General features: G+C 49.8%; 1 protein-coding gene across 1 annotated transcript in view; it reads right to left on the bottom strand.

Annotated features, from left to right (window-relative positions):
• KATNIP (katanin interacting protein) overlaps positions 1-22,276 on the bottom strand; it is a 145,182-nt gene that overhangs the window by 112,522 nt on the left and 10,384 nt on the right. The window contains exons 3-4 of the mRNA XM_079720130.1: positions 21,939-22,036; positions 9,881-10,012 (exon numbers count right to left, since the gene is read on the bottom strand). Coding sequence (XP_079576256.1) covers positions 9,881-10,012; positions 21,939-22,036 — 230 coding nt within the window. The remainder of the gene's footprint in view (positions 1-9,880; positions 10,013-21,938; positions 22,037-22,276) is intronic.

The following is a 22,276-nucleotide window of genomic DNA, read 5'->3' as shown; positions in this document are numbered from 1 at the left end:
CCAGAGGGGCTAACTCAAGTGTCACTGGAAAGGAAAAAACCTCTTCCTCTTCTCTTGTCAGGAGCTAACAACACTTTCATTGTCTAAATCAAAAGTTGCAAGCTGGTGGTCTGAAGACCAAATCTGGCCAGCAAGCACAATTTGTTTGGTTCATAGAAAATCGTGAATTAGTTACCAACATAAAAAAAAATGAGAGAAATCGAACACAAACAAGCCCAGATACTTGGCTTCTCTTAAAATTAGAAAGCCTGGCGCCACTGGGCTCCTATGACGACAGTCAGCTGAGCTGTGTAGAGACTGTTCCCCACATCCCCACTACTTTCTCCCATGCCCTGACACCCAGGCCAAGTGCCATCCTTGGTACCGGCCCCCAGCCCCCCTCACTCATGTCACTTAAAATATTCATTTTAATTAGCACCCTCTGCCAGAAATCCCAATATTTCAGAATCCAAGCTATATCTCCCAAACTGACACTTCTACCCCAAGTAGCACAGAAATTCTTTGTCAGATTATGTGTCCTGATTCATAGTTTGGAAAATACTGTCATCATAATTATAACTTAGCGATGTGATAACTGAACTCAGCTATGTGTGGGCTGGCCAGGGTGCCTAATCAACCTCTCTGCCACGCTAGCTCATAGATTCAATCAATCAACTACCCAATTCACTTGCTTAACAAAGATTTGCAAACTAACTCTATGCCAGGCACTTTTCTAGGGACCAGAGATACGGCAGGCAAGAGACAGCACATGTCTCTGCCATCATGAAGCTTAGATCTGGGATGGGGGGGGGGAAGGGTGTTTCAAGCCCTAAATATGTAACTTGCAAACAGCCTCCAGAAATGGTCCTTGGATGAGTGGAGGGCTCCATGAACTACCATGTATCCTCTCTTCTTGTGGATTTTGCAATATGGGAACACCTATAAACTCCCCCTAGGATGTATGATTTCAGAGCTGACAGGCACAGGAAATAATCTATCCCTTTTTGTTGTAGGGGAGGAAGTGGGGCTCCAAAAGAGTGTGACTTAGCCAAGTCCCCACAGAGTTTATAGAAAAGCTCAAACTACCCTCTCCAGACTTGCTGAGTCACAGTCACTGGTTCTTTTTCCTCCCTAAAACAGGAGCCACAAGCTCCCTACATCTTCAGAAAATGTAATGCCGTGTGAAACAGCAATGGGAGACACAGTGTCAGACAACAGGGAGAGGTGAGGACTAAGGCAGAGTGAAGGCTGCATGCTCAGAATAAAAGTTTTCTAATTCAAAATATTGGTTTGGCCAAAAAGTTTGTTCGGATTTTTTCCAGTTTGGACAACCCCATAAAACAGCAACAATAATGATTATAGCACAACACCAGACCAGCCAATGAAACACACCCATGAGCTGAAGCTGGCCCTTGAGGTCACGGGTCCAAACCCTGCCCTTTGGATATACCCTCTTCCATTTATCACTATATTTCTACCCTTATCTTGAATTTAAGCATAGCTTTTTCAAGTCGTAACTAATAAGAAATCCTCTCTTACATGCCGCTATTTTTTCTGATTTTTTTCCCTCAAATTTGAGACCTATTTTGAATGTGCGACGTATTTTGAATGTGACCGAAGTGAGAAAACCAAGTATGAAGAGTGCATATTCATTTTCTTAATATAATAATGCCTTAATAATATAAAATGAATTTTCTATTTATCTAAAATTCACCCCTTTAAATAGTCAAAAACCTAAATAAAATAATTTTAAATGAAAGTATTTCTAAAATAGATAAGATTTCCTTGTCTTCTTAAAAGAGTATGTATATTAAACATAATTTAGTCCTTTCTTAATACGAATGATCAATATTCTGGATAGAAATTGACCTATAATACAGGAGATATTGCCAGGAGCTCTTATGCTTTCATATCTTTCATTTATTAAGTGACATCCTCTCTTACCCGAGTTTCCAGAAGTACAGGATATGGTTTGAAGACAAGGGAAGAGCCCCCTCTCATCCCTTTCTGGCTTTTGTGAACCTCTGGATTTTTGTTGTTATTTTATTTTGCTTTTTACTTTACAGTTATCTTAATTTTATCTGACATATGAGATTCTGACTTCCAATTTTAACATTTCTTTCTTTTATAGTCCCCAAATCAAAGCCACAAAGTCCAAATGATCTCGAAAACTTTCCTTCCATTTAAGAGAGACTCTAATCTTCAGACCTTCTGATTCAGAATCCCCAGGAGTTCATCTGTTAAAAACTGTGCTACCTCCTGTAAACAACTCTCTTAGCATAAAAATTAGACCTAAAATATGCATTTAAAAAAATACCGTGGTGGGCTTCCCTGGTGGCACAGTGGTTGAGAGTCCGCCTGCCGATGCAGGGGACACGGATTCGTGCCCCGGTACGGGAAGATCCCACATGCCGCGGAGCGGCCAGGCCTGTGAGCCATGGCCGCTGAGCCTGCGCGTCCGGAGCCTGTGCTCCGCAACGGGAGAGGCCACAACAGTGAGAGGCCCGCGTACCACACACACACACACACACACACACACACACACAAAAAAAAAATATATATATATATATATATATATATATCCTTAGTGATTCTTTTTGTTGTTGTTGTTATTTATTTTTCCCTTTTTTTTAAACATCTTTATTAGAGTATAATTTCTTTACAATGCTATGTTAGTTTCTGCTTTATAACAAAGTGAATCAGCTATACATATACATATATCCCCATATCTCCTCCCTTTTACGTCTCCCTCCCACCCTCCCTATCCTACCCCTCTAGATGGTCACAAAGCACCGAGCTGATCTCCCTGTGCTATTCGGCTGCTTCCCACTAGCTATCTATTTTACGTTTGGTAGTGTATATATGTCCATGCCACTCTCTCACTTCGTCCCAGCTTACCCTTCCCCCTCCCCGTGTCCTCAAGTCCATTCTCTACGTCTGCATCTTTATTTCTGTCCTGCCCCTAGGTTCTTCAGAACCATTTTTTTTAGATTCCATATATATGTGTTAGCATACGGTATTTGTTTTTCTCTTTCTGACTTACTTCCCTCTGTATGACAGACTCTAGGTCCATCCACCTCACTACAAATAACTCAATTTCGTTTCTTTTTATGGCTGAGTAATATTCCATTGTATATATATGTGCCACATCTTCTTTATCCATTCATCTGTCGATGGACCTTAGTGATTCTTGTGTATATCAAATTTTAAGATCCATGGCTCTATCTTTTCCTTATAACGGTGATTCTCAAACATTGCTGCAAATTAGTCACATGGGGTGCTTAAACAGAGAAATCATGTCTGAGTCCAAATCCAGAATCAGAATCAAAACCTCTGGATGATATGACCTGGACATTTGTGTTTCTTTTATTTAGTTAGCTTCTTACTTTTGGTTTTGAGCTAACTGTAGACAATACAGAGCCATACCATGTACCCTTCATCCAGTCTCCCCCACGGTAACATCCCGTATAACAAGAGCACAATAGCACAGTCCAGAAACTGACATCAATACAATCCTACTAAGCTTTTTAAACTAGGTCTCTTTTTTTTTTACTTTTTTCTATTTCTTCCTTTGCTGATGCTTAGCTCTACTGAAGGAGTTTATCTCCTCCTTAATGTACTGGCTTCTTAAAAACTTGGTTTGAAAAAATGTAAAACCCGTAGAAAATTTATCAGCATAGTATAATAGAAGGGTATAATGAATGCCCAAATACCCATCACCTATATTCACCAATTCTTCACCAATTCTCAGAAACCTGAGAACAGGGATCTTTTCTTACATAACCACAATATAATTACCGAACTCAGGAAATTTAACATCAGTACAGTATTATTTTCTGATATAATATGATTTTCAAATTTCATTAATTTCTCCAAACCATCCTTAAATTTAGAGCAATCCCCCCAACCTCCCAGGATCTCACATCGCATAACTGTGGTATCTCTTTAGCCCCCTTTAATCTGGAACAGTCTTTCTCTGTCTCTTATGCAACTGACATTTCTGAAGACTCCCGGCCAGTTGTTTTGTAGGCTGTCCCTCAATTTGGCTTTGTCTGGTTGTTTCCTCATTGGACTTCACTTTTGAAAAACATTTTTCATCAATGTTCCCAGCTTGGGGTTCACTGGAGAAATATTTGTCAGAGGAGAGGTCTTCTCCAGGTTGTTTAAAACAGTTAAGCAGAACCGATGGATGGCCACCTCTGAACACCTTCCTCCTAGGCAGAACATCAATGATACTCATAACAGACCCTGCCCAAAAAACAGCTCAGCGCAATTCCCAGCCTGTGATTGTTAATTTTATGGAACAAGGAGTCCTGGGGTCTGGGCTTCCAGTCTGGGCTTCTCTGAGGCCTTGGTGAGCAACATCATTTCTCATCCCTCAGTTTCCTCAAACTATAAAATGAGAATGAAAATTCCTAGCAAGTAACTTGCAGGGTTAATGAATGCAGTGACGGATGTCATACACTCCACACAGTGCTAGGTACTGAGTAAGTGCTCATTTAATGTGAGCTTTTTCTATCATTAAAGAAAATAATGGTATTAAGTCAAGCCTCTTGTGTGTTGTTTGAAATCTTCTGGTGGGTAGGCCAGAGGTTTTTTGTTAACATCCAATCCTGTTGTGATCTGTGTTGTTTTCCCAGGTGTAAATGGAGACTCTCTCGTGGAGTCTATCTTATGGCCCAGCTGTTTGGTATGGAGAAGACCCTGGCCCCTGACAGTTAGGATGTGAAAGTCCATCTTACCATTACATCCTGAATAGTTAAGAGGATCCTTTCTCTGTCTATAGTGCTTGGAGGGTTGGGGCATCCATGTACATTCAGAAGGGAGAAATTAAAATCACAGGGCATGGTGCTGATGGGAGATTTGGTATCCTAGGGGCAAGCAGAGAGAACTGGGTGTAGTAAAAGAAACTTACATCCCTGGAGATGTATGGGGTCCTCTTTCTCTCTCTTGGTCTCTATGCCTCCCTAAGTCATTCTCGCTCTTAAAGCTCATCTGATCAAACTCATCCCTGCTTTACCAACACCATTGCAGGAACACAGTTGGTAAGTGGACCAGGATTCAAACTCTGGCCACCAACAACCTAAACAGTGTTCAGAGCCACTGGGTTCAGATGGCTGAGTGAGTACTGGTGTGGTAAGATGGCCCTGGCATGTTGTTGACTAAAAACAGTGGAGCTATCAAATAGCCTGGATAGTATAATCCCACTTATGTGGAAAGAACAATAAAAGATCAAGAAAAGGGACTTCCCTGGTGGTGCAGTGGTTAAGAATCCGCCTGCCAATGCAGGGGACATGGGTTCGAGCCCTGGTCCGGGAAGATCCCACATGCCGCGGAGCAACTAAGCCTGTGCGCCACAACTACTGAGCCTGCGCCCTAGAGCTTGCAAGCCACAACTACTGAGCCCGCTCACCTATAGAGACCGTGCTCCGCAAGAGAAGCCACCGCAATGAGAAGCCCGCGTACGACGAAGAGTAGCCCCCGCTCACCGCAACTAGAGAAAGCCTGTGCGCAGCAACGAAGATCCAATGCGGCCAAAAATAAATAAACAAATAAAATTTTTTTAAAAGGCACTCGCTCAAAGGTTATTTATATGGTAATCTGAAACAGCAGAAGTTCCCAAGCAATAGAACTGCCCTAAAAAACGATCCCTTGGGCTTCCATGGTGGCGCAGTGGTTGAGAGTCCGCCTGCCGATGCAGGGGACGCGGGTTCATGCCCCGGTCCGGGAAGATCCCACATACCGCGGAGCTGCTGGGCCCGTGAGCCATGGCCGCTGAGCCTGCGCGTCCGGAGCCTGTGCTCCCCAACGGGAGAGGCCACGACAGTGAGAGGCCCGCGTACCGCAAAAAAAAAACACCCAAAATGATCCCTCCTTTTTTAAGTCTCACCATTGAAATTAATGAAGGGTGACTGAAGGGATTTGCTGAAGAGCCCTGCCGGGGACAAAGTGGGGCGGGCTGGTCCACTGAGGGATGCTCCACCAATGATGGCCCAGCCCCATAATCTACATTGTACCGACAGGTGGGTGAGCCGTCACGGACCACAGCAGAGTCCACATGTGGCAGCCCTGCTGGTGGCACACGGGTTAAGACAGGTTTTTAGTTGTTATATGTGTCAGCAAGTAACAATGACTTCAAAACACTGAATTGTAATTGTGGCCAAATATCCAGTTCACGCCACTCCAGGATCTACACAATGGAAAGAAAAACTCAGAGAAGGTATTCCAGAAGATGCCAGAGTGGGCCAGTCTTCTTCCCATCACCTGTCATGCTCTCAGGGACGGATAAGATAACGCAGAAAATACCACTCATTGGGAACAGGCCAGGACTGGAACATTCCAGATCAACTCTCTCATCTTGGATATAATTAATATATACTTTCAAGGAATATAATGAATATATGCAATTTTTAGTCTGGATGGTAATATACCCACCTATTCACAGCACTAATCTCTGGGGCAGTGGGATTAGGAGAGGACTTTTATTTTCTTTGTTATCATTTGAATTTTTAACATTGATCACGCATTGTCAGGAAAAAAAGGATACCTTAATAATAGAAAAAAAATGTGTACTTTCATTCCTGGCCCTTAAATGGAGCCGAAAGCATTTAAATGGAGCCTTATTATCCATTGTAACACATACCCCAAGGCAAGCCAACATAACCCAGAGCTGGCACTTAGGCAGAACTCTCTGGAAAGAAAGAGGTGTCCTCCTTTCCCTGGAGTTGTTAAGCTACAATGGCTTACAAAACCCTATGATGTCTTCTCCTCTGACTCAAAGGAGAATCCCTCACCTTTAGCGCAGCCCTCAAAGCCCGGTGCCATCTAAGCCTTGGCTACGTCTCTGGCCTCACCGCCTCTTCCTTGTCCCCTTGCTCACTCACCTCCAGCCACACTGGCCTCCCTGCTGTCCTCCCTCCTCGGGGCCTCTGCACCTGTTGCTCCCTGTGTGTGGAAGCTCTTCTCTATCTACTCATTCCCTGGCTTCCTTGAGGCCCCTGCTCACACAGCACCTCATCAAGGGTAAGCCCCGTCCTCCCATATCACATGGCAGCCTCCGCCCACATTCTCTAGCCCCTTATTCTGCCCTAGTTCTCTTACAAGCCCCATCACCTGCTGGCATATTATGTACTTGTCTGTTTTAGCTTCAGCGTCTAGATGGTGCCGGGACATGGTGGGGACTGTGGTACATGCAGCACACACTTGTCTAAGGGGACAGCTACCCCCCAGCTCCACTCGTGGCTGTCATTTAAGAATGTAATTCCTAAATCTTTCGACTTTTCAAGAGAAACCCCCAATTCAGATCTTGACATGAACTCCCCTGATTCTTAAATGTCAGCTGTAATTCACATCTTTTAAAAAGGCACAGTCAACGGGGGGTGAAGGCCAACAGAACACGCCTGCATATGCTGGTCTGTGAACTCGGAGCGCCAAGAAATTGAAGTTCACTAAGGATCTGATGGAAGGCGAAAAGGCTGGTGTGTTTCAACAGTGAAGGTCAGATGAAAAGTACACATGCGGACAGCAATTCCTTTTGCTCCATTTCAGACTGCACTTGCAAACAGTGGGAGGGGGGCTGAGTATATGTAGCCAGGCATTATTTTTCTTTCTCTGTTCAGATTGCATCTTTTAAGGCTTCTGCCTTTGCCGAAAACTGGCATGGCCATTTCCCTCTTTCACTTAGCAGGAAAATAACTCTAAGGGGAAACTGACTGTGAAGGCTTACAGAGTGCCCCCTCAAGATGGGGAGAAAAAGGGAAGGAAGAAATATAATCAGGCACTCACGGTGGAGAACATTAAGTGCGGGTGAGCAGGGAGATGCTGATTCAGAGCACGCTCACACAGGAATGCTAATGGAGCTTAATAGCTTGTGAGGGACAGGCTGCGTGGTGTTGCAGGGAGCTTGGAAGCTTGCAAAAGAAGGAATACTGTATATGTTCAATTAACAGGGGGTACCAAATGGCCAGAGGAGGAGAGGACGAGCATGCCTCTTGCTTGAAGGGCATGCACGCGTTCTGAGACAGGGGACGGGGCTAGGGTTGCAACAGACTGAATTTGGCTTCAAACCAGCCTCCCTAAGGGAAGTTGAGGGCTGTTTGCACAGACTGATCCTGAGCAGAAAACCTTTTGGTTGATTCAAAAGCGTGTGTGTGTGTGTGTGTGTGCGTGTGTGTGTCTGTCTGTGTCGTGTGGGAGGTGCGTGTTGAGGGCAATAAAGACCACGATTTTGCCTACTGTAAAAATCCCATTTCTATGGACTGTTTTTAAGGACTGTTTTTAAGTCTTTGGGTCCTTCCATAGAAAAGGACTTTTTTTTTCCAGGAAGACAAAAATTTGCAATTAACTTTAACTTTCAGATTTTTTGCAGCCGGAATGTGAAACAAATCGTCCTTCCTGCTCCTTAAATCGTCCTTCCTTTACAAGCAAAGAAGGAAACACCAACATGCAATGGTGATCAGAGGAATGTTTCCTGGATGACATTCCCATCTCCTTTTTGAGTCATTTTCATTTCAGAAAAGCAGGTTTTTGGTACAGAAGGCACATGCAGAAGGAAGTCTGTCGTCCTGCTGAGGCTCTGGAATCTGCAGCCCGGGTCCATGGCTGAACAATCTCATTCTGGCAAATGGGGCAGGACGGGCTTAGCGACCTGACTCTGCCTCCTCTCTAAAATTTAGCTTGTATATAACCATGGAGATAATTTACGCACTCATTCTAATTATAAAAGCGATGCCCTTGAAATAAAATTCAACTCTCCGTCCCTACCCGTGCCTGGTCTGCCCCTCTGCCCCACCAACCTCATCGCCTTCTAACTCCCCTTGGCTCACATCATGTCCACATCATGCGCCCTTGAACAAGCCCAGCCTCAGGTCACCTGTGCTCGCTGTTCCCTCCGCCTGGAATGCTTTTCCCATTGCTGGCTCCAAAGCCAGCTCCTTCTTATCCATCAAGTTTCAGCGGAAACGTCATACTTGAGAGAGGCGTTCCTTCCCTCTCTACCGTCTAATGTTCCCTCTCTCCCATGCTGTCTGATCTCCTGGCTGTCCCATCTCCCCTTTCTGTTTTTTTTTTTCCTAGAACATATCAATACCTGAAATCGCATTATTTATTTCTTGGTTTTATTCTTTATTGTCTGTCTCTCCCTTGGGAACATGAGTTGTTAAGAATAGGCCCCTTGTCAGTTTTGTTCATTTCTGCATCTCTGGTGCCTAGGACAGAGCCTGATGCTCAAAAGTAGGTACCCAACAAATGCTTGTTGAATGGGAGACTGGGGTTGAATGGGAGACTGTTGCAATTCCAAGGGTTTCAGAAATGAAATGACAATTTGAGGAAGGGGAGTGAAACACCCCATGGTCAACCCTGTGAGTTGCTACACGGCCAGGGACTCTGAGCTACAGCTACACAGGGCCTCTGGGTGTTTCCATGTGTGGTTTCTGGTGCCGTGGCAGGAGGGGGAGGGGCGCGGATATTCAAAATATTTAACAACAGGTTTAGGCATATAGGTGTGGACAGGCTGAGTATCAGCTCGGCTTACCTACCCTTACCTCCCTGGCCCTCACACTCTTACCCAGCTTTTAGGAACCAGGTAAATGTCACTCCCTCCAGGAAGCCTTCCTAGATACTTTCCCTCCTGGTCCCGCTATGCCCTGCCCCACCTGTCAGCTCCCTCTTGTGGTAAAGGGATTATACGCTTTTGCCTCTTTTGGGTCAGACACCAGCCTTGCTGACCTTTGGACACTGGGTCCCTCCCTAGCAGAGCGTCTAGCACAAGATTTGTCTGCTTGTTAAAGTGCTAAATAAATGCGAGAGTGAAGGAAGGCAAGGGCTCGCCAAGGAATGAATAAGTAACTGTTAGAAAGTGCCCCCGAGAGCCGCTATAGCCCCAAGCTGAGGCCGGTCCTACCTGTGGACGATCCCCAGAAGCATCCTCTGCCTTGACAGTCACACCCCCACGTGGCTCACAATCTTCAGAACAGTCCAGAGGAGGCTCGATGTGGAGCCGCGGGCCAGCTTCCGTTCTGATCTGCACAGATTTCTATACACAAAAAGTCAGACTGTTTCAGATATGGTGAAACGAACCTCTTGTTCCCTCCGAGGGGCAAGCACTGTAGGGGTTCGCTGCACATGACAGCAGCCAGGTCAGGGTGCACCTGGCCCAGCATCATCCCGGGAAGCCCAGATGGGTGGGTCACGCCACTTCCACTCAAGTCTTTACTGGTTCTTACCGCCCACAGTGCGTTCAGTAGAGTTTTTCAGTAATTTTTTTGGTTGGAAATAACTTATCGGTAGAATTTTAGTGGGTGTTAAACTTCCCCAAATGGGCTTTGTGATCTAAATAAGTTTAGGAAAGCCCGGGTTTTGGGGCCAGGACTTCTCAGGGCCTTTAATGGCCCCCTCATCCCCTCCTCCACACACACTGTGGATTTCCTAAAACAGAACACAGAGGGAACATACCCCAAACTTCTGGGGCCATGGAAACTGTGTGGTGGGGCCTCTTCCTCCTAGCACTCCCTGGATCATTCTTTAGGATACCCATCCTTTGGCCTGGTGTGGCAGCCCACAGGTTGTCCCTGGAATGTCCGTTTCCCCTTTCTCTCTTGTACTGAGTCTCCAGATGTGCAAGTGATGCTCCCAGCATCCCCTGTGGCTGGGAGGGAGCAGGTGAACACGTTCTGGCCCGTGATGTGTGTGGGTGGGCGAGAAGGGCGTGTACATCTCTGACGTTGTGCCCGGAAAGGGAAGGGGAGAGCCCCGCCTTGCCCTGCCCCACTTCCTGCTGACTGGAATGAGGAGGTGGCAGCAAGCTGCTGAGGACTGTGGGGAGGGGGCGACAGCTGGAGGATGCTGGAGTGACAAAAGAGGTTGTGCTGGGGTTCCTCCGTGAACTCTCGGAGCAAGGTGACTGCCCACCGCTAACCTGTGTCAGAGACATCAACTTTCATGTTGTTTAAGCCAATATTTGTATCTCCTTGCTTTAGGAGCCAGACCTGTACCCTAAATGGTGTATACCTGGCATGGGAAGGTCTCTACAACACGGCCCCAACCGATCTTTCCCGCACTGATTCCCACACATACATTCACACACCTGACACCTGGGCCAAGCAAAATTGCTTCCTGTACCCCGAATATCTGCAGCTTTGTCAACCCAGCATCCATTCCCCAGCCTGAAGGAAAGGTCTCCCTCATTTTCCTCCAGGCCCCATTTCCCTCCCCAACTCAGTCCACATGTGGCCCAAGGGAGGGTGGGAATGTGACTCAGGCCTGGCCAATCAGCCCATTCCATCCTTCACAATTCACCTGGCCAGTGGTTCAGAGACAGGAATAGACCTATGGCAGCCAATGACAGTAGCTCCAGGACTCCTGCTACAGCTGTCGGAGGAGGTGCTCTCTTCCTACAGGGGTGCTAAGCTACAGGGAGGCACCCCAGGAGCTGCTGGGGACCACTGTGCCCCTTCCACAGAGATAAAGAGAGCTGAAAGAGTGAAGCAGAGTCCTGGTGGATTAGTTCAGAACCCCTGGATCCAGCCATGCCTAAAGGAAGACATCGCTGAAGCTTCCTCTTTTGCTTAAGCCAATGTGAATAGCATTTATGTTGTTTGTGACACAGTCCTGACTCTCGCCTAGGCCCCAAACTCTCCCACCTCTGTGCCTTTGCTCATGCTGTTCTCCCGACCTTAAGGCCATTCTTTCAAATCTTCTCCATGTATCCAAGTCCTATCTAAACTTTGGAGACACTTCCTGACCGCCCAATAGCTATCCATGGCCCTCTCCATCCTGACTTAATGGAACCCTGATTCTATCGAGTTGGCATTGTGCCCCTTTAAGATGGTCATGTCTCTGGAGGCCCTTGCAGCTGGGAAGGCGTATGAGGCAGATGTGAGTGGCTGGAGGAGCCACTGAGGAAGCCACTATTTCCCTGTTAATCAAGACTCACTCAGGGGGGCTTCCCTGGTGGCGCAGTGGTTAAGAATCCACCTGCCAATGCAGGGGACACGGGTTCGAGCCCTGGTCTGGGAAGATCCCACATGCCATGGAGCAACTAGGCCTGTGTGCTACAACTACTGAGCCAGTGTGCCACAACTACTGAAGCCCGTGGGCCTAGAGCCCGTGCTGCGCAACAAGAGAAGCCACCACAATGGGAAGCCCACGCACCACATCTAAGAGTAGCCCCCTCTCGCCGCAACTAGAGAAAGCCTGTGCGCAGCAATGAAGACCCAACGCAGCCAAAAAAGACTCACTCGGGGACACAGGACTTTTGCCCTTTATCCTTCTCCCCTTCTTCCTGATGGAATGTGGATGTAACATTTAGGAGCAGGGTAGCCATCTTGCAAGAATAAGAAAGAAAGCCACATGCTAAGGATGGCAAAACCGAAGGAGCCTGGGTCCCTGGGAGCATCATCCACCCGTCCTAGCAGCCTGGCTGCCTCCAAACGCCTTGTTCGTGTCAGAGGAAGAACAGCAAGTCTTTAAGCCCCAGGGGTTCAGTGTCCATTACGTGCAGCTGAGCTGCACCCTAGTGGGTAACCCTCCTTTGGGCACTCGGCACTCTTTGTGGCTGTTTTAGAGTTGCTCACATGTGGCTTAGGGCCTGGGTTCTAAATTCAGGCAGACGGGTTCGAGCCCTGGCACTCTGATGATTATTCCCTGTGCAGCCCTGGGCAAGTCACGGACCCTCGCTGAGCACCGGTTTCCACATCTGTCAGAGCGGCACTAGTGACATCTTCCTCGCAGAACTGCCCTGAGGATTACTCGTGGTGATGGGCTGAGCCCTTGGCGAGGGGCTGCGATGAGCAGTGCAGTGGGCTGCACCGTTTGCCTTAGGTGGCATCAAGTCTACACAGGGGGCCAGACCTCCCCCCAAGGGTATGTTTCATCCACCATGGACCCAGGACCAAACTGCTGGGGTAATCAAGCAAAGAAACCGCCACCGGTCCAGCACTGGCTGTGCTAGACTTGGTGAGCAAGGCTGGGGCCTGTGTGAGGCGAGCCAGGTGCCCAGGGAGCAACGTCTAAGGAGGTGTTCCCTATGGCTGAGGCCGCGCACGTGCACAAATCCGAGAGCCAGGGCCTCCTTAAATGTCACTGTGAGAGTCAGAAGAGGTCCACCAAGCCATGTGGACTGGACCTACTTCCTAGCCGAGGGACAGTCAAGGGTGATTTAGAGCTTGCATTTCCCCTGATGCCCCAGCGTAAGAACCCTCCACCCCCGGGGTGAGATTCAGCTTCCCCACAAGCTTAGTGAAACGAGCTATTCTTATATCTAGATGATGAGGATGGTGAGCCTTGTTGACCCGCGGGACTCTCGTGGGTTAGGACGGAAGTTCTTTCTCATCGCGTCCACGCCGCCGGCACTCCCACCCCATCCCCTGCCGTCACCTGGGGCACCAAGTCACTTAATGCAGAGCGGGTGCCACTCCAAGAGCTTTGGGGGCATTTGCTCATTTAGTCCTCACAGCCATCCCAGGGGGAGACCGGGGCACGAGGGTGTAAGCCACGTGACCAAGGTCACACAGCTAGGAAGCCACGGACCTGGATCTGAACCCCAGCAGCGTGGCTCCAGAGGCCTTACTCGAAAACACGGATGGGCCAGTTTCCTGTAAAGAATAAATATTTTAAGGTTTTGCCAGCCCTGTGGTCTCTGCTACAATAGTCAACTGTTCCACTGTAGCTCAGAGCAGCCCTGGACGATGCCTCCTACATAAATGGGCATGGCTGTGTCCCCACAGCACTTGATTTACAGAAACAGGCTGTGGCCGAATTTGGCCCCGGGGCTGTAGTTTTCTGACTGACCCCAGTCCTGCACCTCGATGCTGTATTGCCCCCAACAGGCAAGTGAAAAAGAAATGTATCCAGCCTGGGCTACAGTGGCCTTTGGGGAGGACAAGGAGGGATTCAAGAATTTTCTGAGACTATTTAACACTAAAGGGGCAGGGGCTGGGCTCTAGATCATTCCAGGAAAAAGCCTTGGAGAGAGAGTGTAAGAGGCAGAAAAAGGCAGGTAGGGAGCTCCCCGTCGGAGAACCGGGAGGCAGAGGTGCACAAGGAAGGGGCCCTGGGGCACTTTTCCTCCCACGGGCGATGCCATCTTGTGGCGATGTTCGCCAGACTCCAAGTGCGCCTTGCTCTTTCTGGAACTGCACCTTCCACCCATCTTCCTTTTGGCCGTCGGCCTCGCTGCCCTGGGCTCTGGCCTCCCGTATGGTGTCACTGCCTCCCAGGCTTTGTCAACTCGCTCTCAGAGCGTTTGTTGGCGCCAGCAGTGGGCACCATGTGGAGGGCGGGCACCACGGAATCCACAGGCCTGGGCCTTTCCAGGCCAGGAGGCTCCTGGGGGCTTTCCCGCCTTGGACCAGGATGAAGCTGTGAAGGCTTTGAAGTTCATGGCTGGGATGGGTGTTCCACAGTGTGCTCCTCCCTCCTCTCAGGAACCACTCAGTGACGTTCAAATGTTGGGAAGAAACAGTCCTAGAGCGGAGGAGGGAAGGGGGAGGGGGAAGAGAGCGAGGACCACTGGGCATGGGGCCCAGGCCTGGGGCGCAGCCTGGCTCCTCCATGGGTTTCTGTTCCTTTCTCTGGAAAGGGAGGGCTGGGACGAGGATCCAGGGACCAGCAGCATTGGCTTCTCCTAGGAATTTGTGAGAAATGCAAAGTTTCAAGCCCCACTTCAGATGCAGGAATCAGAATCTGCATTTTACCAAGAACTCGGGTGATTTACACGCACATTAAAGTTGGCGAGGTGTGAGATCAGGAGGTCTGTGAGGTTTTGTGCTGGGCGCCGTTGCTTCTGCCTGTCCAGCATGCGTTCCCCTGTCTTCTGGTAAAAGTACCCTGGTTTTCTTTTGGGAAATCCTCCCTTTCCCCACTCCCAACCCAAGCATTCATGTGGAACTGCATCCAGGGGTGGGTAGAGCACATGACCCAGGCCTGGCCACTCCGAGCATTAGATCCTGCTGGCCCACGGTCTCTGGGTGATTGGTTTAGGGAAGCCAAAGAAGTGTAACAGCAGGTGAAAGAATGTAAGTTGGGAGCTGCTGGTGGCCATCTTGGTTCACCCAGGGCAACATGGAAAAAAGCAGAGTTGGGTGACGGTGAATGAGCCCTGCTACGTTGTCTGAGCACCTGGATCCAGCCATACCTGAAGTGGAAATTCCCACTGGCACGTAAGAGAGTTGGGATTAATGCAGCTCTACTGGTCTGATCTTAATTATAAATATGAGAAGGCACTCCAGCGTTCAAGGAGAAGAGTCCATGTGTGTCTCTCTCTGTTCTGCAGCTTTTCCATCCTCCCTCCAAGGAGCTTAGCACAACTGCTCACCTCACCAAGATATCAGGAGACAGGTTTGCAATAGGCATTAAGGAACAATCAGCAAGTCCTTACCGAGTGCTAACTGCATACTAGGCTCTGGAAACATGTCAACATATAAAAAAACTTTAAAACCAATGTCCGGGCCTCAAGGAACCCACCCAGCACACATAACGGAAAATGTGTTTATGAAGCAACATGTGACAAAATTAATGCGGTCCAGAAAGAGTGTCTAAACACTGAGTGGGTGCTGGAGAGGGAAATAAATAGTCTCTCCATCTGGCCAGCTCTCCCGCCCCAGCCCCAGGGAGGTGCCTCTACCCACATCGGGAGGAGATGGCAAGCAGCCCCGCCCATACGAGGACGCCCACCTGCTGCTGAGGAGCACGAGGTGGCAGGTTCCAACCCAGTCCCCGGGCTCACCCGCCCGCTCCCTGTCTCCCACCTTCACGCCCTTGCGAAGATGATGCCCAAGCTTCTGGCTGGCTCCCCGCTCGGCACACTGCTTTACCCGGAGTGGGTGTTTCTAAGCGGCTGCTCTCTCCTGCCTACTTGCAAGCGCCCAGACCTGATACTCCCTTGCAGTATCGACCATATACTGGAACAGGGTTTAAAAGCCCTCATGCCTAAACACCCATGTTCCAGTTTGCCAGCCCAAGGCCAGCTTGTTCTGTACTCAGCCACACTCAGCCCAGTGTCATGCTCAGAGTTTTTTGTGTGTGTTGCCACCCCTCTTAGCAAAGTATTCTAAGAGGTCTGCATTAACGCTTATTATCAGTTAGAAAAAAAGAGCAAGGCTGGGGGCTGCCCTGGATGGTTGCACAGGTTGTGCAGTATGTAAATGGCTCCCTCTAGAGGTGGGAGAGCTCTGAAGATACTGACAGAGCCAGCTTTGGGCCGGGGTGGGGAATAAATCGACCTTATTTGATATGTTCTTCCCGGATCTGTCTGATCTCTTACAAATAACAGCATTTGCGTTCTGACAGTCTGTGTCAAGCAAGGTCGCTGTAAAGGCTGATGCTTTATGGGTTGTTTCATTTACTGTCCTCACTGCAGGGGGTTTCAAAACTCAGAAAAAAAAAAAAAGAAAACAAAGGGAAGGGCCCCACACGCTTCACATTTTCACTTATGAGCTTTCCTGGAGGTGTTTAAGCTGCCTGGCCCCCAACAGGAAAGCGGATATGGCAGCAGAGCGAGGACAAAGCCTTTGCTTTAATAATTGCAATGAACTTGCTTTCCAGGCCTTTAAGGAAAGCCCACCCCACAGTAAATTGCTGGAAGGCCAATCCCTTCACTACCAATTTACTGCTAAGAGCCGATGACGTTCATCAAATCTGACAGCATTTTGGTAAACGACGGCTCTGTTGATTAGGCCTCTGTCCACCCAAGTATTACAAGTCTGAGGAAGCCATAAATCTTAATCCACTGATAGCAGCAGAAAGATCTAAGGCCGGGAAGCAGTGGGGGGAAAAAAGGACAGCACCAACAAGAGCCATTTATCACCACCAGCCCGATCCACAGCGCAGGCGGCCACTCGGAAGCCCAGCCCAGTGTCGCCAGCTGCCTCCCTGGCTCCCCCGGCACTGGAGAGTCAGGGAAGGGTTTTACGGGTGGAGTGGTCAGCATCTCGGCCAGCATTTGGATGACTCTCTGACCTTCTGGCCCAGGTATCCTCGGGCCCGTGCACCTGCGGCAGCCCCTTCCATCAGGACAGCTCCACCCAAAAGTGCTTCCTAGTTGGTGGGCAAGACCCTAAGCTGGCAACTCTGTTCTACTGGAAGAGGCATTGGGCTTGGTCAGTGGAAAAGTAACGTGGGACTCAAGAGAGTTTAGGGGGCCGCTCAGAGAAACGGGCAAGGTGACAAGTCGGAGGGGGCGGGGATGCAACAGGGAGGAAGTGGTGCTGGCTGGGGGCTGGCTGTGACCGCTGTGTCCCCTGCTGACCCGGCCACGGCCTGTGTGAACACACCCAGCGACTGTGTGGCCCCACCTGTCCCTTCTGCTGGGCACAGCACACAAGAGGACTGGGACGGGGCTGTGGTCCCTCTCCTGATGGGGTGGCTTTTGAGAACTGGCCACCAGTGGCCATGGAAGATTCTGCTGCCTTGACCACTCTGCCTGACCTTGGCCGCCTCCAAGGGCGGTGGTACCCATCCGAAAGGATGGAAGTAGAGAGACCGCCTTCCTCTCTATCCTTTGCACCCCCAAATCTGTCTCCGTGTACTTTCCACCATGGAGAAATGTTCTACTTTACTCCACTTCTTGGGGCCAAAGGAAGCCAATCCATTCCCTCTTCCTCTTGACAATAACAATGCAGTTGGCAAATCGAGTCTATTTACTGTCCTGCCTACAGCCTCCTCGATGAGAAGGTGGGGACCCAGTCCCTGCTCAGGGGACAGCTCTAGGGCAGGCAGGCTTTGAATCGTCTGACCTGGTCCCCACCTCCAGTCCCGGCCGACTGAGGCCTGAGTGGGTGCCTCGTCAGGCTGACCGGCAGGCCAGGCCGTGCCCCGAGTAACAAAGACGAGCTGAGAGACTCAGAAGGTCTCTCTCTTGGAAAATGTCAACAAACGAATACTGAGGGAGATAAAAACTGTGACCCGGAGAAAGCTGAAATGAGAAGGGGAAGCTGGGGGAAGGGAGCAGGTGCAAGGGTGGGGCTGGGGAAGGTTGGGAGAGAGAAAAGGCCCGTTAGGCTTACGGGGAGCCCTGCTTCAGAGCCCCCACCTGGTCCTTCTGTGTAACCGCTGCAGATGTTTCCAAAACAGGAGCCCAACACACAATTTTCCTGCTGAAAACCCTCCAGGGGAGTCCTCACCTGTAAGATGATATGCAAGCTCCTTTCTGGGGTCTTCTAGACCCTCTGGCCTATGAGCCCCGACCCGCACACCAGAGCTGGCCTAGCCTGCCTCACTTACTGCTCTGACCCCAGCACCTGCAAGTGTCCAGTAGATGGTCCCGGAATGAATGAAGGACTGAACAAGTGAAGGAACCCTCTGGAGTGAAGAGCCGCCCTCGGCATCTGCCTGCCTCTCAGCTGATTACAACGGTCACTACCATCTACTGTCAGCTTCCTCTGTGCCAGGCACTGGTTGGCGCGTTCTACAACTGGTTCGCTCACTCAGTCCTCAGCAACTACCCGCTGAGGAGGGTACCATTACCAGCCCCACTTACAGATGAGAAGACAAGCCACTTATCCAGGGCCGTACAGCCAGCAACTGGTAGAGCTGAGGCTTTGAACCCAGGCTTCTGGGTTCCTGAGTCTGTGCTCTTAACCATCTGGACTTGTGTGTCACCTGCCTCCAGATGCTCCTACCTGAGGGAGCCGACAGCCCCTGCTGATGGACCGCCCGTGACACATACTATACACACATTCCTTCCCAGCAGCCCTGGGAGGCTTTATGGATGGTGAGCCCAAAGCTCAGAGAGGTCACGTGGCTGGCTCCAGGGCACACAGCTAGTAAGCTGTTTGTCTGACTCCAAAGCCCATTCCCTTCTACTCTCCAGGGGCCCAGGTTCAAATGCCCCAGTGAGTCAGGTGGGGAATGGCAAAGGGGGAAGCTGCTGGGTATAAGAGAAACAGCAGCCAGAGCATGATGACAAACTGCAACTACCACTCGGCCTCGGCGCTAGGGCTCTAAAGGGAGTGGTGGGGACCACGGCAAACAGGAGGGCTGCTCGCTGTCTAAACTGGGAACCGCCACTCGGCTGCCACTGATGGCTGCCTTCTGGGTGGCGGCCCAGCATGGAAGTCAGATCTTCCCATTTCCCTAGGCAAGGAGGAATCGAACTTTTTAAAAAATGTGTAACATCTTTTGAATTTAAATGTTAGCAAGTGATTAAGTTTTTTTGTTTTTTTTTTGCGGTACACGGGCCTCTCACTGTTGTGGCCTCTCCCGTTGCGGAGCACAGGCTCCGGACGCGCAGGCTCAGCGGCCATGGCTCACGGGCCCAGCCGCTCCGCGGCATGTGGGATCTTCCCGGACCGGGGCACGAACCCGTGTCCCCTGCATCGGCAGGTGGACTCTGAACCACTGCGCCACCAGGGAAGCCCTGATTAAGTCTTTTTAAACTGTGTGAGTCCAAAAACCATTATCTGGGGGGCCAGTTCAGCCCACAGGCTTCAAGCTGTTAACTTTCAGAGTCTACGGGGCTAGCCCTCCATATGTTGGAGAACAGCTGTTGCACCTCCCCCCCAGGATAAGCAGTGCGCATGTCTTCACAGTCGGATCTTCCAGGGCAGGAACTGAGCCTGATTTTTGTTTTTTAACCCCAGAGCCTTGCAGAGTGCCTGGCCCGTGGTAATACATGTTCGTTAACTCAATAGATGACTTCTCTCATGATATGGCTCCCAGTCCACTCACCACTTCTGAAGGTTCCCGGGTTTGTTTCTGTCTCTGAGGGCTGGTCCCCAAAGGACTGTGTGTGGGTGGAACAGATTCGATGCGAAGGTGGGGGGAGCTGCCCCCCCAGCACCCATTCCGCTCTCCTCCAAGGGTGCCACTCTGCTCAGTAGAGGCTGGAAAGCCAGACACTGCATTTCCCATCCTCCCTCCCAGCTGGGGTCTGGATGTGACGTGGGTGCAGCAGATCAGATGGCCTCATGGAAGGCAGTGACAGCAGAAGTGAGGTGGAAAGGAGGGGACACACGCTGGCTGTTTCTGTGCTAAGCATGTGGCAGAGGCCATGAGTGTTCTCATCCATGTCCCACCCTGGCTGGATGAGCTGTGAGCAAGGTCTTTCTTCCAAGTGTCGCTCTAGCAGACACAGCATCACTCTGAGGCCAATGGTTGTGGCACTGGCTTCCTGATTCCTGGATCACAGCTCAGGTGACACATTCCTGAGGCTGATCCCAACCTTCCCTCCTGTGTCCTAGGTAGCAGCTTTCCTGGCAGGTCTGCGTTAGGATGCTGGGTACCATTCCTGGAGGCCTGGCTCCGAGCCCATCCTCTCGCCGGATACAAGCACCCAATTCCCTGCCTCCCATTCATTTATGCTTCAAATAGCCTGCCAGGTCTCTGTTGTTAGGCACTGACTGACCCCTGACGGATTTGGTACAGAAGGCCAATTACAGCCTTCATGGCATCAGAAAGCCAGGAAATTAGCCATGATTAGGCCCAGTGAAGTGTGGGACCACAGGGAGAGACTGGGGAGGGATGCTAATTAATCTTAGGCCAAGTCTTTAAATTGCACAGACTCTGGGGTCAGCCATTAAGTCACAGTCTAAGATGCAAATATGGCTCCTGATAATAGAAGGCACTCAAAACAGCTAGGAGAACTCTCTGAAGTGCCAAGTGGAGAAAGGCCTCATTATTGGGAAATTAACATTCATTGCTGGGGACAAAAGGAAGCCTCCAGGCTGTGTGCCCTGAAGGCCTTGCTCATCAGCATGGAGATGAGGCTTGGGAGTTAGCTGGCAGGAACACCCCTCCCCATTTCATCAGAGACCCACAGACGTCCCTGCCGAGAAGTGAGGACCGCTGGGTCTGGAGTCACAGGTCCAGGGTGCAAACCTCAGCCTACGTCCTCCCTTAGTATCTATGGGAGCACGTCACCTTATGACCTCTCTGCTCTCTGGGCCTCAATTTCTTCAGTGGCACAATGAAGGATACTTATGTACCTCCAGGGTTATTGCAAAGATGGCGGATAAAGCGTAGGCAAGTATTTACCATAGACCCATACGTATGGGCAGTGTGAAATGTTATAAAGCAGTACTTCCCAATCTTGGTGAACAAAGGATTAACATACACACACACACACACACACACAGATATATACATATATATATATATGTATATATATATACACATATACTTATATGTATGTATATGTTGCTTAAGCCTCATCTCAGACCAAGTGAGCCAGAATCTCTGAGGGTGGGGCCTGAGAATCCCAGGTGATTCGAATGTGCACTGGGGGTCCCACTGGTCCCAAGTAAGGCTGAGTAACTGCAAGGGAAGGTGTCAGGACTCTGTGAGCAAGAACACGGAGCTTGAAGCCACAGATCTAGATTTGAATCTTGATTCTGCCACTTCTAGTGGTTGACCTTGGAAAGCTCACTTAACTTTTCTGAGCTCAAGTGTCCTCAGCATCATGAAAAGAGGAAGGACTTTGCAATTTATCCTATAGGTCTGCTGTGAGGGTAAAGGAGAGGAGTCACGTGGGAGCTCAGCTCACGCCTGGTACTGGCAGGTGCTCAAAAAAGCAAGCTGCCAAATCAGCAGCATCGGTAGCAATCCGAAGAGGCATCTCAGGTCTGTGGGGCAGGGGTTTTGTCTCATCCACCCACCGCATCCATGGCATCTAAGACCATACCTGGCACATCACAGGTGCTCAATAAAAAACAGCTGCACGAATACATCATCATGACAGGGCTGTGAGTTTGACCTGTGATGCTCCTGAGTGGGGCTGGGGTGGCCCCAGCCAGAAGGGAGGATCGTGCCACAGAGTGGGCTGGAGGGCCCCCAGGGCTCCTCTGCTCTCCAGAGGCCAGTGCCACAGGCGGAGAAGGCACTACGGCAGTGCCCAGCCAGACCCAACCCCTGCCCGTGGGGATTCCATATGCTCTGATTATGTTTCTATTCTCACAATAACCCTGCTGCTTATTCTAAAGCATGAGCTGGGGCCACCGCCTTGTCTCTGCCCAGGGTTTCCACACCTGGTGCCATCCTCGGCGCTGGACTTTGCTGGGGGCCGTCCGTGAATTGCATCTTAAAGTTTCTTCAGCTTCTCGAAACAGGGTTTTTCGTCCGCAATCTGCACCAGAGATGAGGGAAAGAGACTTGGTGAGGCTCCGATGACGAGCCGACACTGATGGTGGTTTTGTAACTTACATCTACAATGCCCGTCAGGGTGCCCAGAGTCTTGTATGTGAAGCAATACACTTTTGTAGCACTGTTTGTAGCCAAAAGGCATCAGAAAACAAGCTAAATGCCCAACAAAAAGGGATGGGGTATCAGTCACAGCACCTCTGTGCTATGGAACAGAAGGTATGTT

This window comes from Hyperoodon ampullatus, assembly GCF_949752795.1.
Source record: "Hyperoodon ampullatus genome assembly, chromosome: 14".
Classification (NCBI taxonomy): Eukaryota; Metazoa; Chordata; class Mammalia; order Artiodactyla; family Ziphiidae; genus Hyperoodon; species Hyperoodon ampullatus.
The sequence above is the reverse complement of the archived record's forward strand: the minus strand, read 5'-3'. Positions and strand labels throughout refer to the sequence as shown.